Source organism: Neopsephotus bourkii, unplaced genomic scaffold (genome assembly GCF_033783945.1).
Source record: "Neopsephotus bourkii isolate Nb327-2 ecotype Australia unplaced genomic scaffold, CSIRO-AGI_Nbou_v1 NB_887, whole genome shotgun sequence".
Taxonomy (NCBI): Eukaryota; Metazoa; Chordata; class Aves; order Psittaciformes; family Psittacidae; genus Neopsephotus; species Neopsephotus bourkii.
Window position 1 is genome coordinate 3,647,015 of NW_026901381.1, and position 16,633 is coordinate 3,663,647.

A 16,633-nucleotide genomic window follows, 5' to 3' on the forward strand; every position below is an offset into this window, starting at 1 on the left:
GCACAGCAATTCAGGCTCTGACTTAGTCATTATGATTCTGCCCTGTTTGTGCATCATGCAGCCTGCTTTGTCTCTGATGATATTGAAGAAAACAATATGAAGATATTTTTAATATAATATACAATATATTAATATATTAATATAATATACAATAATATAAATTATTGTTTACTATAATAAAAAGAAAAAAGTTTGTGTATTTCCATAGATACAGTAGAGTGTGTGCAGGAGGAGTTCTGATATGTTGGGTGCATTTAAGCATTTAGATTAATAGATAATAATTTTCAGGTACTTGAATTCATACACCCTCATTGTTGGATTAGACATCGCTGCAGGGGTGATCAAAGGCTTTTCTTAACGGTTCATGCTGATTTTGTTTTATTAGCGGTTAGGAGCTCCAAATAAAGTCTTAAGCCACTTTGCTTAAGACCTGTGTAATTATATGGTGGAAAATATATCTCTTCCCAAAGAAACTGTTGTCTAAATAAGCAAGATGTTACTGGGTTTGTGTGTTATCTCCCCTTCACGTGTGGGAAACTGAGTACAAAGGAAAAAGGTGACTTTCTTGGGATCACGGAGGAAGCGTATGGCAGCCCTAAGAACTGGATGCATTTCTGGAGCCCTCATGTACATCTTTAACCAGGAGATCATCAGTCACATGTTAATAAGGTGGAGGCATGTTTTCCAGAGTGCAGTAAGTGAATTTGCTGACCTTTTTGGGTATTGCTGAGAAACTCAAGTGATTGCAAATCTTATGTGGATGACTCTGAGGGAAAAATTAAATGCCTTCAGTTTACTCAATTGTATTATCTCTGTAAGCAGTTCACTACTTGACATAAAGAAGAGTCTCAGGCTTTGTCTCTTAACATAATACAACGGGTTTTCTGCAGGTACAAATTGAGATATTTTAACTCTCTGGTTTTACTAATGGTGATGTGTCAAAAACCCCAATATACATGTCTTAGTCATGTAAAAAGTCTTCATTCTCCTTTGCAAAATACTTGTAGGGACTTTTGCCAGCTCTGATGGTTGTTCACATAATTAATATAGCATACCTAACTTAGAGGCGTGCAACATCTCCTTTTGAAATACAGTTATGCTCAACTGAAGTCAGCTTCCCATTTTTATTTGTGGCTTATAGTAAATGCCCCGAGTGCATTTTGTGCTCGGATTAATAACCGCTTTATCATCACAAGCCTTCCTGGGGCTACCTCTTTGGGGTTTCTTTATTTTGTCTTTTTTTGTTTCCTGAAACAGCATCAGCCTGATTCTTTCTAGCATTTGTAAGGTGGGAAGTCCATGAAATGATCTGTCCCCTTTATTCAGATCATTCATTTCACATTTGGAAACTGGTCTTATTTCTAGGAAGCAGGGCAGTGGTACAAGCTGCCTGGGGTAAGTGCTCCGGTTGGGGATTTATCTTCGTTTTAGTTTAGTGTGACATTCCAGGCGATTGAAGTGAGCTCGGTTTCTCTTGCTGTCACTACTCAGGACTGCCATCAGAAGGAGATAGCTGGCAGTGCTCATGCTGCTTTCCATGTCACTAACTGGGAGCACAATAAAGAGAGCTCGACTCACTGTAAGGTTCCTGAAATGAATGTGTGCAGAGACTTCAGTTAGCAGCTTCCCTCCAGCAAAGAGGTGGTCAGCACCTGGGTACCTCTGTCTTTCTCTCCTGCCTTCACTGCTGGGTCTGCTGCAGTCGGGTCAAGTGGCACTGCCCAACTTCTCAACAGGTAATTGTGCTCCTTTCTTTCCGCGTTAGCCAGCCCGCGTTATGAAATGCATATGCAAAGCTCATCTGCAACATGCTGCAGATTATTAAGGCACAGGGGTTAGGTAATAAATTGTGTCTTGGGATTCAGAAAGACTTGGTTGGAATGTAGGTAGCGGCACAAAACTGAGTGTCTTGCATGTCCCCGAGCCAGGTGCCAAACGCCCGGTTCCTGGTGCCTCACCAGGAAGCACAGAGGGCCATTTCCTGGTTTTGTGCAAGTGGACAGTGTTTTGCAGATGCCAGTAGTTAGGCTGCACAGGACAGTAACTGCACAGAGGAGCAAGGCATGGTGCTATCTGAAGTAAAAGCTGACTGTGTATTTTGGTTTAGTAACCACAGATTTCTCCTTATCCTTTTATTTCTCTGTGAATACTGGTGTTTTTTCCTCCCCTGATCTAACTGTGCAGTGCTTGGGGAAGTTGCTTTTTGGTGAAGGTGTCTGGACAATGGCTTTAAGAAAAGGAAGAAACCTTTAGCAAACCTTTGAGTCTTTGGGCATGTTCCCCAAGGGAAAATGTCAACAGCCTCTTAATGAGTCTGGCATTAAGTGTCACTTATCTGGCTTGATACTTTGGGGACAAGTGCTGGAAGGGTGTCTAAGACCTCAGGCAGTGGCCTCAAGATTTGGGGTACTGAGTTTGATACCTGAGTGTCCTTGGACAGAGATGGACTCCACTCCAGTGCCGCTCTGTGCCAGGCTCCCAGGGCAGGGAACTCAACCTTACACCTTTGGCCAGATGGGTCCCACGAGCCTTCAGCTTCCTGGGGGAAGAGGGTGAGGGTGTGTTGTGCTGCTCAGCAGGATGTGGCTGATCCTGGCCTGTATTTCATGAGTTGTGACAGCCTCTCCTTTGTGCTCCTAAACATGACAACATGGGGAAGCTGCTGGTGCAGCCTGCTTATAATGCCTTGCTCTGTTCTCTGCTGGGAGTCCTTAGTGTTACTCTACAAATAGGAACGATTTAATTCTTAGTTCTTCCACCCCAGGTTGAGTGCAAGTGTTAATACTTCCAGTGCTATTCCATAGTCTTATAGACAAAAAATATGAAATGGAGAAAGACTGCATGAGTTGCCCAAGGTAAGAGTCAGGAACAGATTCCAGGCCCCTCTTCTCTGGTCTTGGTACTCAGCAGTGCTTTCCCACATCTTCCCTGGGATGGCTAACTGCCTCTTTGCTTTACCTGCTCTGACCTTAAGAAACCTGGGGCCTTGGCAGGGCTTGCAAGCTGATGGCAGTGAGGTAGGACTGAGGTTGAGCCCTTCACTTTGCAGGTACGTGGCAACCTTCAAGGAAAGTCCTGTGCATACAGAAGTGAATAGGACGTCAGTGCAGCTAGGGCTCCACGTATGGCCTGATTCATCCTACAGAACGGTGCAAAGCATTACCTATCTGAGGAAGGAATATTTTAGGCTATGTGTAGCAGAGCCATGGTGGTATTTCCATGGTTAGTTGTGGTATGGATTAGGGTGAGCAAGGTTCCTCAGAGTAGTAACTGGCTCAGGTATCTGTACAGAGAGAAGTAGGTTGGCAGGCGTAGGTTCACTCAAGAGTGCTCTTGCAGCAGCATATTAATATTGTGCTGAAGCTGGGGGCTCAGGATCTGGGAAATACGAAACTATTCATGTCTACATCATTACTTGAAACTCAGGGATCAACAGTCTTTTTCCCATGTAGCTGTGCATGTCTCTAATGTATAAAAGCTTCTAGCAGTGTCAGAAGGTAGGTCTTTAGTCCCTAAGCTCCTGTCCCAGGTGGTAGCACCTTCCTACCTTGCTCTCTCACTCAGGTTCTTCCCCTCAGCCCCATCACCAGCAGAGCTTAGCAGTCAGGGAACTACTGTGAAAGGGGAACTGAAACACACAAAGGTGCTTTCATTAGGGTTCCTCTCTACGGCAGAGGTGGAAATGTAACTCTGTTGGCAGAGCTACTGAAGTTCCTGTTCAGGCTGGTCCCTAGCCCTGATGTGGAGCATGGAAGCACATATGGTTCCTGTATTTCTTCTTTGTCCTCTGTAGCTTAAATAGTTTCTGTGTTCTGAGCTGGGTATTTTATCAGTTGGGATATGCTGGAGGTGGTGGAGTTGTTTGCTGGTTGCATCAGTTTGGAAACTCTTGCTACTGATGTTACACAGGAACTGAATTTTTCCCACTGAACTGTTGCTTGGCTCATGCTTCCCAGGTAAGTGAAAGGTTAAGCTGCCCTAAAATAGCTTTGAGAGTGAGAGTCCTTATGTTCAGCAGTGTTGAGCTCAGATTGGAAAGGGTGTCGATGCTAATCAAAATGATCAGGAGATACAACTGCATCCCAAGAAACTGGAACACCCTGGCTTGTTCAGCCAGGTGAGATGGGGGATTCTGGTCCTTGCATCACCAATGACAGTGAATTGCTCATTGGAAGAAAAACCACAAGCAGGGAACTAGGAGCCTTTTAAGCATGAGCCCGGAGATGGCTTAGACTTAGCTACTCAGAGTAGTTAAGGACATCACCCAGAGATGTTGTTTCTGGTTTTGAGATGTGATTTACGAGGTTGTGGCAGTTACCTGCTGCTGCCACAAGCTCCATTTAGTAGCCTTTAAGTCCCTTATTTCACAGAAAAATCTGGCACAAAAGGTGACAGAGTGTCCCTACCACTGTGCTTTCCCAAGGGAGCTATTCCAGCACTGGCTGTTCTGCTTTCCTGGTGGAGCAGGCCCTGGGGAGCCACAACAAGCTGTGCTATTGCTCGATCTGCTGTGAGACGTGAGCAGCCCTGAGCGTTTGATTTCTCGGAAGGTGAAAGTGATTTCTCATAACATGAGTGCTGATCGTTATTGCTGCAGTTACTGGAATGAAAGGGTTCTCTCTGCCTGGCCTTCTTAGGCCTCTTCTTTGGATGTCTTGACTGACAAAGTCTTTTATCCTCCTCCGCTTGATGCAGGGCTTAGGCCAATTTCCTCCCCCCCTTTCACATGGAGACTGAGGGGTGACCACATTCACATGGGTGAAGTTCCCCTGGGTTTTACTTTGTCACATGTGGCAGCAGAACAATGGCACTGTGCTAAGAAGTGGGAGTTGTGCTTTGTGGATGTTTTTTTCCTATTATTATAGAGACAGCGGCCGAGTTAAGGCTGTAATGAAGGGTCTCTCACAATCACACTCCTATTATGCTTTGAAAAGGCTTTGTGAGCTTTGTGTCTGGTACGTGGGCACTGCAGCTAGACAATCGTTTGCTGGCAGCGTTTGCTGTGAATCATGCCCACAGTTTGGGGGTTTTAGTCTGATGTCCCAAGCATTCCTGTCTCATATTGTATTTCTCCCAAGGACATAGCATCAAATTTAAGCACCCTGAGGAAACAGGACAGGGTTCTGCTGTTTACCTGGCCAAGTCAGTAAGCTGGCCCCGAGGCTTCCGCTGTAGTCTGTGGGAAGGGAAAAGTCCCTCATGAAGACTATCTAACACCCTGTGTCAAACTACAGCTACACTGTCCCAGGAGGAGCTTTTATTCCCTGGGAATTAGGTGTGGTGGAAGAACTGGCTTTGTACAGCTTAGCACCTAAGTCAGGTGTAATGTGCTTGTGAGAATCCCCTGTCCTCTGCTGGGAGCCTGAGTGCTTCTGGGACAGGAGGTGCTTCGGTTTAGGTGATGTCTCTCCCAAAACCATGGTATTCACATGTCTACATCATTTGCAAAGCTTTACATGTGGCTCCCATAAAGGTGATCTAAGGCCCACAAGCATGGGACAGGTTTTTAGGTCTTGTGCCCTTGTGGATAGTGTATGGGACTGGTATTAAGCCCTGCTGGCTCCACTCCCAGCAGGGAGTGCAGTAACCCCGGTACTCCATATTGATTGGGTTTTATATATATATAAAAACTATTGCTGAGAAATTTGAAGTAGAATTGCAGCGAGTGCTTTTGCTTTGTATGTGTCTTACATTGAGTCATATAAAGCTTACAAAAGCCCCAAGGAGTGATGCTTGTATAGCTTTGCTTGTGGCTTTTTTTCCTCTCTGCACCAGGCTTCAAGAAGCATGTGCTTGGCGATGGGAAGGTGGAAGACAGCTGTACGAAGTCACTGCTATCCCCTGGCAGTCTGTGCATTTCTCTGCAGTCCTGGCTGGTGGGAGCTTGCCAGATAGAAAGGCAGTGTAGAGTGTACCAGTGTACCAAGATTTGGAAAACAATTGTTGTGCAAGAACTGACTTTGTTTGCACCTGGGGGGAAATGAATTCTCTGTGCTGTGATGCATGATTTGGATTTAATGTGGGTTTCACTTACAGTGAGCCCATGAGAGAGGCAGCTTCACTAAGAGCAATGCCTTCAGTGGATGAGTTTTCTTAGGATATGGAGTGAAGGCTGGAGGTTTTCTTGCTGCATCTGCCAGTGACATTCTCAGGTTCTGTGTGTCCAGCCTGAGGTGACCAAGCAAACAGTGCAATCTGAGACTGGAAAAGGAAATACAAACACTTCACTCAGCCCTCCTGTCTGCACAGCCTCCCCCAGATACAATCACATCAGCTGTTACCTTTGACAGTACTTGCTGTAGCGCATCATTCATCCCATTCCCTCTGCTTCAGCCATCACCATGGAAAAATATGCAGGTATGATACCTTTCAAGGATGTGTTTATATTTTCTCCATAACTGTTTTCCCTGTACTAGCATTGGGATCTTAATTCCAAGAAGCGCTGAACCCTGCTTTCACATTACTGTGATCCATAGGGAGAAGCTGTGCCAAAGCAGCCTTAATCTCTTCTCAGGGACCTGGCTTGGACAGCACTTTGACATATCTCCATTCCTATGGCAATGTCTGTTCCCTCTCCACTGGGAGCTGAGGGGAGGTTCAGGCTCAGGAGGCTTCAAGCCACCTTTGTGGCACTCTGGGCTGATCCAGCAGCAGATGTGTGCAGCAGCAGCCAGAGCTGGAATAGTCCTACCTTTAGGAAGAGGTGCTAAAGCTTCTCTGCTCCTCAGGCAGTCCAGGGTCCGTGTTTATCAGTGGCTGCCTCAAGCCTCAGCCAGCTCCAGATGCCAGCCCCAGCCTGTTTGAGCCCCAGTTCTGACCAGTAAATGCAGACACAGAAAACAGTAGCTGGACCAGGGGGCAGGATACCTGTTGGAGTTGGAAGTAGATGATCTTTAAGGTCCCTTCCAACCCAAACTATTCTGTGATTCTATTATCTCAGTTAAAGCCCTCTCATCTTTGGAACTTGAACATCTGATCAAACCACAAAGCTCGGGGAATAGTTTCTAAAAGCAGAGCTCTTCTCTGAAAGAGACTGCAGACGTGTTTCATGTTTGTCTCTCAGGGACTTGGTGGCAACTGTGCGTGGCTTGCAAGTACAAAGAAAGGGTTTTTTCCTAACTGTCTGCCCGCCAGCTGCAGGCTGAATTCACAGACCTGAGCTCTGCTCTTTGCATCAACCTCTGAGCAGAGGCTTTGATAGAAGAGCCGAGTGTGCAGCAGCACCTGTGAGCTGGGTCCCGACAGTGTGCGCAAAGACACATCCAGGGAGGTCAGTAGGTAGGGTTCTCGTGCATGAGCTAGAACTGAACCCAGCTCCTGCCCTCCGGCATTCCTTTAGAGAAACAGTGACACTCTTCTGCATGGTGCAGCTGTGCTCTTGCTTGCAATAGTGCCTTCATTGCCTCAGGTGGAGCCTGCCAGAGGGACCTGGGGACGCAGCAGCACTGGAGGCTCACGGGACAAAGAGCTGTTTAAGCACGCTGTTGTTACCATCCATCTAACCAGTGAGCAAAGAGCTGCAGAAGCCATTTCTCAGGTGGAGGTAGAAGAGCTTCTAACGGCAGGGCTGACTACACCTGTAGTGTCTAGATGAGAAGAAGGCAATGTACAGAAGGTAGAAATGCATTGTTTCTCCATATACTCCTGCTTCCATAAGCAAACAGTGATGTTGCTTTCCCAGCCACGCTATTCTCATCTATTTATTCTGTGGCAAGAGTTACTGACGGAAGAGGATTCAGCCTGCACTGCTGGCCTTTGGCCAGGCAGGCTCCTCAGCCCCTCTCATCTTCTTGAGCCCCTCCTGCTGTGCGGGAAGGAAAGAAAGGCCAAGAGCTGGGGTGGCTGCAGGTGCTATTTTCAAGGGGATCAGCAGCCTGGGAGCTGACCTCGGATCCTTGGCTAAGGTTTACCTCACATGCAGCAAGACCAATGACCCCACCTCTCTTATAGTGCCTGGGATTCAGCTGCCAGCTGAGCCATGGTCAAGGTCTCTTCCCTCCTCTTCCTGCTTTGGAAATGAGGGGGATGTAAAAGCTCACAGTCAGGCTGCCACCTTCCACACCAAAGGAGAAACCTTAAGCAGAAGCAAGGAAAGTCATTGGCTTCCTCTGTTCCCTGAACATCTTATGATCTTGGTTATTTCTTAGAGCAGTCAACTCAGATCAGGGCTCATTCCAGCCACAGCAGGCACCAAGCTGAGCTTGGGGATGGGAAAGACTGGCAAGTCTGCTGATACAAACTTCCAGTGGGCAAACCAGTGCTCAGGATCCAGCAATACCCAAGTTTGGGTGACTTGTCCTGTAGGAAACCATGAGCCTTGTGTAGGACCAGAGGCTGAGGGCTCTGAAATGGGGTCAGGCCATCTCCCCAGATGGCAGCTGCTCAATCACTGATGAGGAACAAACTCTTGAGGAGTTTCTCTTTGAGACAAATTCACCTCTTAAAGATTTTGTTCCCCAGTACTTGCTCTTTCAAGCATCCTGATACAAGGCTCTCTTTGCTGTGCATTTGGGTCTCAGAATTAGGTGTGGTATCTGATGGTACAGGAGCTCCAAATGAAGCTTCACACTTGAATGGGGCATTTTATAACTCAGCACCAGCACTTCATTTCCCACCTCCTTCCTCCTCAGGCAAAGGAAGCCTACAAAGAGAGGAGTTCAGAGAGCTGAAGACATGGGGAGTTCAGATGGAACTGGCCAACAGGGGGGCAAAGGTAGATGCAGGCACTGACATGCTCAGCTCCTTTGGCAAACAGCCTCAGAAAGCTGAGGAACAGGCTATGAAAGACAATGTCAAGGTTTATAAAGCATAGTTATGCTTCTAAATGCGTGCTCTGTCCCAGACTCTTCCAGCTGATAAAAACAATAGCAAGCTGTCATGCCTGATTCTCTTTCACCTTTTCAGCCTTACAGCTAGAGGAGAATCCATAGCAACATAGGGAAAGAAAGAGGAGACAAGTTTTCATTCCTGTCCATGGAAAAATAGCCTGTTGGATTACCACCTGGAAACTGTGGGAAGTGCCAACATGAGCAACAAGGGGCCCGTGAACCCTGGCTCATCTACCCTGACTGAGGGCCTGAAGAGAAAGAGGGGAAGACCAAAGAAGCAGCCACAGGTGAGGGCACATCATCCTAAGAGGCTGCCTGAGGATGCTATGTCATCAGCCTGATAGGGTTTGCAGGCGGCCCTGAGAAGCAGCTTGCTAGCAAAGAGAAGGGAAGCTGATGTGTTCTGTGGTACATGTTATTGCTGTTCAGGAAAGAAGCAGTGCTTCCTGGGGCATCTCAGCCCCAGGCTTCAGAGCCGCTTCTAATGTGTCAAGGCCAGGAAATGGGATGAGAGGAGCTAGCTAGATCTTTCTTGCAGTCTGGAGGCTTTTGTGTGTCATCACCCTCTGTTTCTGCAGCAGGCATTAAGTACAGCAGGGAAGGCCAACACCTTTTCTCTCCCTATTCCAGGCACAATGGTCAGAGTCTGGGAACTTGTTTCCCCAGCCCAAAAGACAAAGGGGTAGGGATATTGCTGGCCATCTTCTAGTGCTGGAAAAGCAGAGGCAACCAGGTATTTAGTGGTCTGGGTGCTATTACTGGTTTAAGACAGTCTAACACACATTAAAATGAGAAGCTCTGAGTTGTTCTAGGGATCATCCTGCTGAAATGATTTTTCTCCTCCTACCCCAGGAGGGGGCTGTAGGACCATTGCCAGTGAAAAAACCACGAGGAAGGCCGAAAGGAAGCAAGAAAGTGACTACTGTATCTGAAAAAGTGGTAAGAGTAAATGGCTCATTTTCTTTAATGGGGGACAGTGAAGCTGGCTGTTGCTTCCTTGAAGCACTGTTAGAGGTACAAGCAAGGAGGTTCCTCTTAGCTTAAACAGAGGCAGTGAAGTTGTCCCTAATTCAGCTCAGCTTTAATTGCCACTGTGGACAAACCAGTTATTGTGGGGTTTGTGAGTCTTAACTCACCTCCCAGCCTCCCTGTGCTGCCCCTGCCTGTTCAGCAGCTTCCTTCTAGCATTTCTCTTCCCCTGCTGCTGAATAATCACAACCAGCATAGCCTGGCAGGCGCTTCCTCCTCAGCTGTCCTCTGTCCCCAGCTTTTGTGTTTTCTGCTGCTTGTCTGGCAAGGACTTGACACAAATGTCCCCTTGGCCAGGTTCAGTGTATTTATTAGTCACCGTTCCCAGGAAATATGAGAGCTGAAAATAGGGTTTTTTTTCTCCCTTTGCTTTTAATAAAGGTAGAACCTTCTGCTGGGAAAAGGCCAAGAGGGAGGCCCCGCAAGTGGGTGAGTACAGGGTTTAGTCCTCTTCTTCTCCTCCAATCACAGGCCCTAGGGGGACTTTCAGTTGTGTTTGCTCTTCTCAAGCTCTCTATCTACAATGACATTCTTTCAGCTGAGCTGGCCTGGAAACCTTACACATCAGGGAAGCTCTGACTGCCTTTCTAGTGTCCCTCAGATTCAGCTCCTGAAGAACTGCGAGAGCCCAAGAGAGCTGCTGTACTTAACTAAAGATGTATTAGTCTTCCACAGCTCTTTCCCAGGCTTGGAATGTCAGACCAGAGATTCCATCCTTTCTTGGGCAGAGGGGTTGTCTTCCCAGGGGTCTTGAAAGACTGAAGGGATAGCTTAGCGTGTCAGCTTGTCTCAAAAGGAGAAGCTTAAAATCAAGTAAAGAAATTTGTTGAGATGAAACTTTGAGTCCTGCCAGCAGGAGGCTCTTTCATGCAGCAGACAAAGGCTTAGTAAGAATCAATAAATGAAGATAGAACACTTCAGGCGTGAAAAAGATTAAAGCTTTTAATCAATAAGGATATTCAGTCCTGTGCACAATTCATGTCCTGTTCTCTATTATTAGGAGTGATTAAAAACCCCACAACAGCCACAAACCGTTATTTGGTGTGTATCTGTGACCACAAAACGTTCCAGACCAAACCCGGGTTTGTTCTACAGCTGCAGTGCCACAGGAGTGCTTGTGATGAAAGGAGACACTGGTTCAGCAGGGATAGAGCAGTCTGAGAGGGCTACATAGGAGACTTGGAAGGAAATCTTCACCAGGGAGGATGTTCTAGGATGTGGGAGAGATTCAAAGGCTTTTCTGAAGTGGCAGTGACCTTGGCATACAACTATTTATTGGGTAGTGGTGGAGGGAATCTGTCTGCAAACCCAGTGCAGAACTGAACCTCCCAGACGAGATCTCCTCCATAAACCTGTCCAATTGCCGTTTCATTTGAAATCCAGAGAAGAAGGTCACAATCTAGTTCAGCACCTAGCTTTTACTAAAGGCCATTGCTTTTCCTAAGCCTGTTTAAATACGCTGTGTAAGGAATTCTGGTATGTTACCGGTACTTAAAGCAACCAGCTTTGCAAATTGAGATCATTAAGCTCTGTGGAAAAGCATTGGAAGCAGAAATTGCTGTGTCTTGGAGACCAAAATATCTTACCAGTGAGTTCTGCTGGTGTTGTTCATGGGCTGGCGAATCTCAAAGTGAAGCAGGAGGGCCTAGAAGGGCAGGAATAAAGGACGGTGTTCAAGAAAGCCGAAAGAAGTACATCCTATATAAAGCTGAGGATCCTATGCAGAACAAAGCTGAGAGAGGGTTCCAGGGCAAAGGACAGTTTATAGAACACCTGCTGGTAGGGCTGTTTTGTGGTTAAACTGACAGTAACCGTGACAGAAGAGATGGCTTCAGCCCTGCCTTGTAGCCGTTTGGTGTGCTTGACACAGATGCAGAGAGAGACCCCTCTTCCCTACTGGGGACAGGCTCCTGCAGTGGCAAAGGAAATAGGGGCAGCCAGGCAGTGCTGAGAACTTGCTGACATCTTTGGGGGCACAAACACTCATAGGGGTGCTGTCAGAAGCTAACATCTGAAATCAAGCCAGCTGGGATAGTTTTCTGTCCTATATTCTCTTTTTTGTTGTTGGTGGTGGTAAAGTGCAATTTGAAAAAATAATGTTTTCCATGGAAGTTATTTTTCTGTTACAACGATCTCATTAAAACACTTCCTTATAAATTCAGGTGGCACTTCCTTGAGACATTTATGCCACACAAAGCAGCAAGGCAATGGTTTGGGGCATCCTCATAGCTCCCAGGATCTACTAAAGTGATACCAAATGTCTGGTGCCCCTCACCTGTGTGTGTACCTATACTGCTGCTTTTTACTTGCTTAGAACCATTCAGGTTGGAAGGGCCCACTGGAGATCCTGGAGTTCAAACCACAGCTCAATGCAGGCCTAATTGGATCAAGGTGCTCAGGGATTTGCCCAATCTGTAAACACCTGTAGCATGCTAGAAATACTTTATAGCCATCTCATCTATAGCAAGCTACAAGTGAGGCTGGAAAAGACTGTTTGGCCATTCTCTTCTGTAAGAGGGTGTAGTAGCTGCAGTTCTAGGGTTAGGTTGGGGTTAAAGTAATTCAGATGTGTGCCAGAGCTGGAAGTTGGGGTGTTTGTTACTCTAAACAATGAGCTGCAGAGTCATTTGTAAGAAAAGCTTAAAGAAATCTTTGCTTTGTGCCAATTCATTGAGTTGAAACCTCTTTGTACACCGGCTGCTTTTTCTTTACAGCTCATTCTCACATGGGTTAGTGATGTATCCGTTCAAAATGAATTGAATGGCTGAGGAGTGGTTTGGGGTAAAACCAAAGCAGGAGAAACAGAGCAGGCGTTTTGTTTTAGTTGCTGATGGGCAGTGTTTAGTTGTTAAGGACAGGAAAATATCCTGAGCTATAGAAGGTATTCTCAAGGATGCAAATCTTTCTCCATGGCTGCGTAATGAGGAGGTGTTTCCCAAAGCGTGGGGCTGTTTGTCTCTGAGACTGGCATGATGGATTCTGAGAGCATTCAGAGATGCTCATGAATGAGTGTGGACACACTGGCGCTTGCTCTTGCCTGTGGTTGGATATAGGAAGCGGTGGCAAATGGACACTCTCTCACGGCTGTGCCGTCCTATTTAAGCCTATCAAAGGCTTTTTTGCTTTCCACCTACTTTATGTCTTTGCAATTTTGTCTTTTGATACCTAATTTTATCTGGGGGGGGTTCTCTGTTTTCGGTGTTTTTCTTTGTAGCCTCAACCAGTGGCCAAAGGAGAAGCATCTCAGGAAGGAAATCCTCAGGGAAGCAGTGACTTGAATTCAAACTCGGCACCAGCCACACAAGGTTTGTAGTTAGATCATTACACAAGGCTAAACTGTGCAGCATGCTCCTGGGAAACCACACTAGCAAACCCAAAGCTTTAGCACTGGTTGCAGTCATTCTGGTAACTTTTAAAACAGAAGAGAATTTGGAAGGCTTCCAGGCCCATTCTAACAGGAGGGGTAGCACATTCCTTCCATCTTGATTCAGTTGTGGCTACTTCAACAGAAGTGGAGGCAGAAAAGAGGGATGGGAAGAGTATCTACATCTTTCCAGGAAGTCCTGTGTCTGAGGTTCTGGTCACTCTTATAGGTAAGGTTCAGCAAAATTGTCTGGCTGTGTTATGTAGGAAATGAAAATAGCCTACCATGAATGTCTGAACCTTACCCAAGTTAAAAAAATTACAATCCCTTGACATGGGGAACATCCTGGTATTCTGGATTAACTCCATGGTAGTCTTGTTCTCTCCTTCCTGGCTTGTACTCAGGGCAGTGCTATCTGCACTAGCATCTTCCCACTAATATCAGTAGCACTGGCAAGTTTCTATATAGGGCTGCAAAGTTACCTAAGCTGCTTTGAGATGGGTTGGTCAGATAACTTATTGTAGAATCATAGAATGGTTTAGGTTGGAAGGGACCTTAGCATCATCTACTTCCAACCCCTTCCATGGGCAGGGACACCTCACACTAAATCATGTCCAACCTGGCCTTGAACACTGCCAGGGCTGGAGTTGTGAAAACTTAGAGCTGTACCACCCAGAGCCCCAGCCTCGCTAAAACCCTAGGGAAGTGCAAATCCAAGTCCAGCCCATCCATTCAGGGCTTTTTCTGTGGTAGATGCAGGGAAAATTTGCGTGCAGCTGAGTCCTACCTTCAGTGGGCATCAGAGGAAGCTATTCATTATATCCTTTCCCTTGAGGGGGAAGGGGCCAGCAACCCAGGAGAGGCAGATGTTGCTTTGTTCTGCCATGCAGAACAGCTGCTCCCTCATCCCTTGGCCGTTAGCACTGTTGAGCGTGGCGTGTGAAGCGAGCTAACTGACACTGAGCACCCAAACCCAACCTCAGGTTCTTAGAAGGTCCCTGGAAAAGCCACATGATGCAATGCCAGAGCAGTTAACCTCAGCTGCTCAACTCAAGTTTCCTCTCGGGCTCCTGCTCCCGTATCATTTCCTGCCACTGAGTTGTGAGATGACATCGGCACAGCCGCAGGCTCACGGGTGATGAGCTCACCTCCGGCCCTGTCCCTGCCTTTCAGTACTGCTCTTGAGCATCACCCAAAACCACATGTGGGGACTTTCTTCTTCCTTTCAGTGTGAGTGGGACTGAGAGCGGTGACATGAGGAATATGTTTCCCTTCTGTTGCAGTGAGGTAGAACCAGATGTGACAGGATAAGCGGATGCTGCGGTCAGTGGGAGACAGCAGTGAGGCACATGGTACCACAGCCCAAACCACTGTGTGTCTGCACGCTTAGTGCCAGGGATGGAGCAGGGGGGTACTGCTGGGGAAGGTGTGCACATCTGTAAGGAAAGAACACAGCCAGGATGTCAGGGGGGATAAGCATGTACAGAATGAAACCTGGCAGTCCTCTGGAAGACTTCATAACAGTTATTTGCTCAGGAGCTTGAGGTGGAGTGAGTGATAATCCTGTCTTAGAAACTTCTGAGTAAAAAGGGAAAGGGGAAACTTAGTGTTCTGACTTACTGGAAACTACAGAGCTTGTGGCTTGTTTGCAAGGTATTACATGCCTGCACGCTTTTGTGCTACTCGTGCAGGAGGCTACTGCTCTGAGATTTGTTAGCAAGGAGTCTGTAATTATATATTAATCTTTTGCTATAGGCACAGACAGAGCTTTTGGTCATTGTGGGGTTGGTTAATTTGACTTTTCCTTTCAGGTGAGGATTTTTGAGGTGCTGTGCTAGAGTGAGGGCATGGGAGGATACAGACGCTTGCTTGTTCTGAAGCTTGTAAGCTGTACAGCCTTGAGAAGGAGTTCTGCCCTGGGTTGTATGTCTGCAGCATTAAGAAAGAATTGCTGAAATAAACCCTGACTGACTCCCTGCTTCCCCATCAGTCGGTTATGGGGAAAATGAAGACACAGGAAGAGCTGAACTGGAAATATGCAGGACTTGCCTGCCATGGGGCAGACAGCTGCTCTAAAGCTGGCTGATGTTTTCCCATGGCCTTTACCTAGAGAGCCTGCCCTGGTTTTCCCAAGGTACTGGTTATGGTGACTCTAGGCTCTTAAGCCACAAAAGCAGCCTTGGTTTCTTTCAGTAACTTTGCTTGGCTAAGGAAGTATGGGTGTGAGAAGGAAAGAGTTTGCTTTAGGGCAAAGTCTCCAAGGGTCAGCCTAAAGCCAGAAGCAGCTTCAGGATCATGCTCCTTTCTGTGTTCCTTTCCTTCTCAAGTACACTGAGTGATGGGGCAGCTGCAAACTCCTTTGTCTCACTTTGTTCCCTCTGGATCACTTCCCAGTGGCCACCTCAGCTTTCCTGCAAGTAAGGGGCAAGCTGCAGATCAGAGCAAGCCTGTGTAGCCAGAAATGTCCTTCACTCGCTATTTTCAGACCCCCCCGTGCATCTGCTTCCCTGGTGTTTATGACATTGGGCACTTCTGGTACTTTGGTGGATTGAGAGTTCCACTTAGGAATACATAACTGCTCGCAGCAGATGCTTGTGTAGCAGAGGCCAGGGAATTTCACACGGAGTGTAACTTATGGGCTGTCAAGAGTAGCCTCATGCTGAGGCCTGCTGCCAGGGAAGCCATCCTGTCAGGTTTTAGCCTGGAGCTGGTACAAGAATAGGAACGTTGTTAAGATCTTTGGTTGTTTGGGAGTGGGTCCTTGCCACTTTTTAACCTTGCCAGTGACTCACTAATGGGGCATTTGGGCAGGTAGGCTCCTGGTGCCGGAGCTCTAACCTTCTCTCTCCCATGATCTTTCCTTGTAGGCATCACTGGAAAAGATGGTTCCAGGCCCGACAAAACTCCTGATCGTAGGAGATCTCTGGGTAGCATCCCTGCCACAGATCAGTAGTATTCCACCTGTCCACACCTTGCTAAAGCCAGAGGACTGGGAAGCAAACATGAGTTTCAATGTCCTATTTCAGATTTTTCCTTTGTGATAACTTTGGCCAAGCTTTCTCTCCTGTTGTCTGCTGCCTTACCTCAGACATCCAAACAGGGACTCAGGGGAAGAATGGCAAATGCCTTGTTGGAGAGATGCCTTTCACAGTTTGTATGTATCTTTTGTAGGTATATTAATCTTTCTTAAAAACACTTGGATAACATGGTGCCTTACCCTGCTATGGACAGCAAGAGTTGAACAGAAACATGGCATTGACTCAGTAATGCAGATACAGTAATGGAAATCTATTTACACAGCTAATTGCTGAACTTCTGTATCATACCACCTTGGGTGGATTGATGGAGCAGTCCCAAGAGCTAAGTTTTACACAGTTGTGTATAGGGTTTGCATCTGAAAGACAGGTTTTGT

At 46.8% G+C, this 16,633-nt stretch overlaps 1 protein-coding gene across 5 annotated transcripts in view; it reads left to right on the plus strand.

Moving 5' to 3' along the window:
- The window catches only part of LOC133214417 (high mobility group protein HMGI-C-like), a 130,490-nt gene extending 113,857 nt beyond the window's left edge, over positions 1-16,633 (plus strand). For 3 of the 5 annotated variants that reach the window (XM_061357309.1, XM_061357312.1, XM_061357311.1), the window contains 5 exons: positions 8,905-9,115; positions 9,681-9,767; positions 10,239-10,286; positions 13,072-13,162; positions 16,089-16,633. In XM_061357309.1, the coding sequence (XP_061213293.1) occupies positions 9,026-9,115; positions 9,681-9,767; positions 10,239-10,286; positions 13,072-13,162; positions 16,089-16,174 (402 nt within the window). In that variant the 5' untranslated portion in view covers positions 8,905-9,025 and the 3' untranslated portion in view covers positions 16,175-16,633. Of the gene's footprint in view, positions 1-798; positions 1,737-8,904; positions 9,116-9,680; positions 9,768-10,238; positions 10,287-13,071; positions 13,163-16,088 lie in introns of those variants that run through there. The other 2 variants (XM_061357310.1, XM_061357313.1) reach the window with 2 other exon arrangements.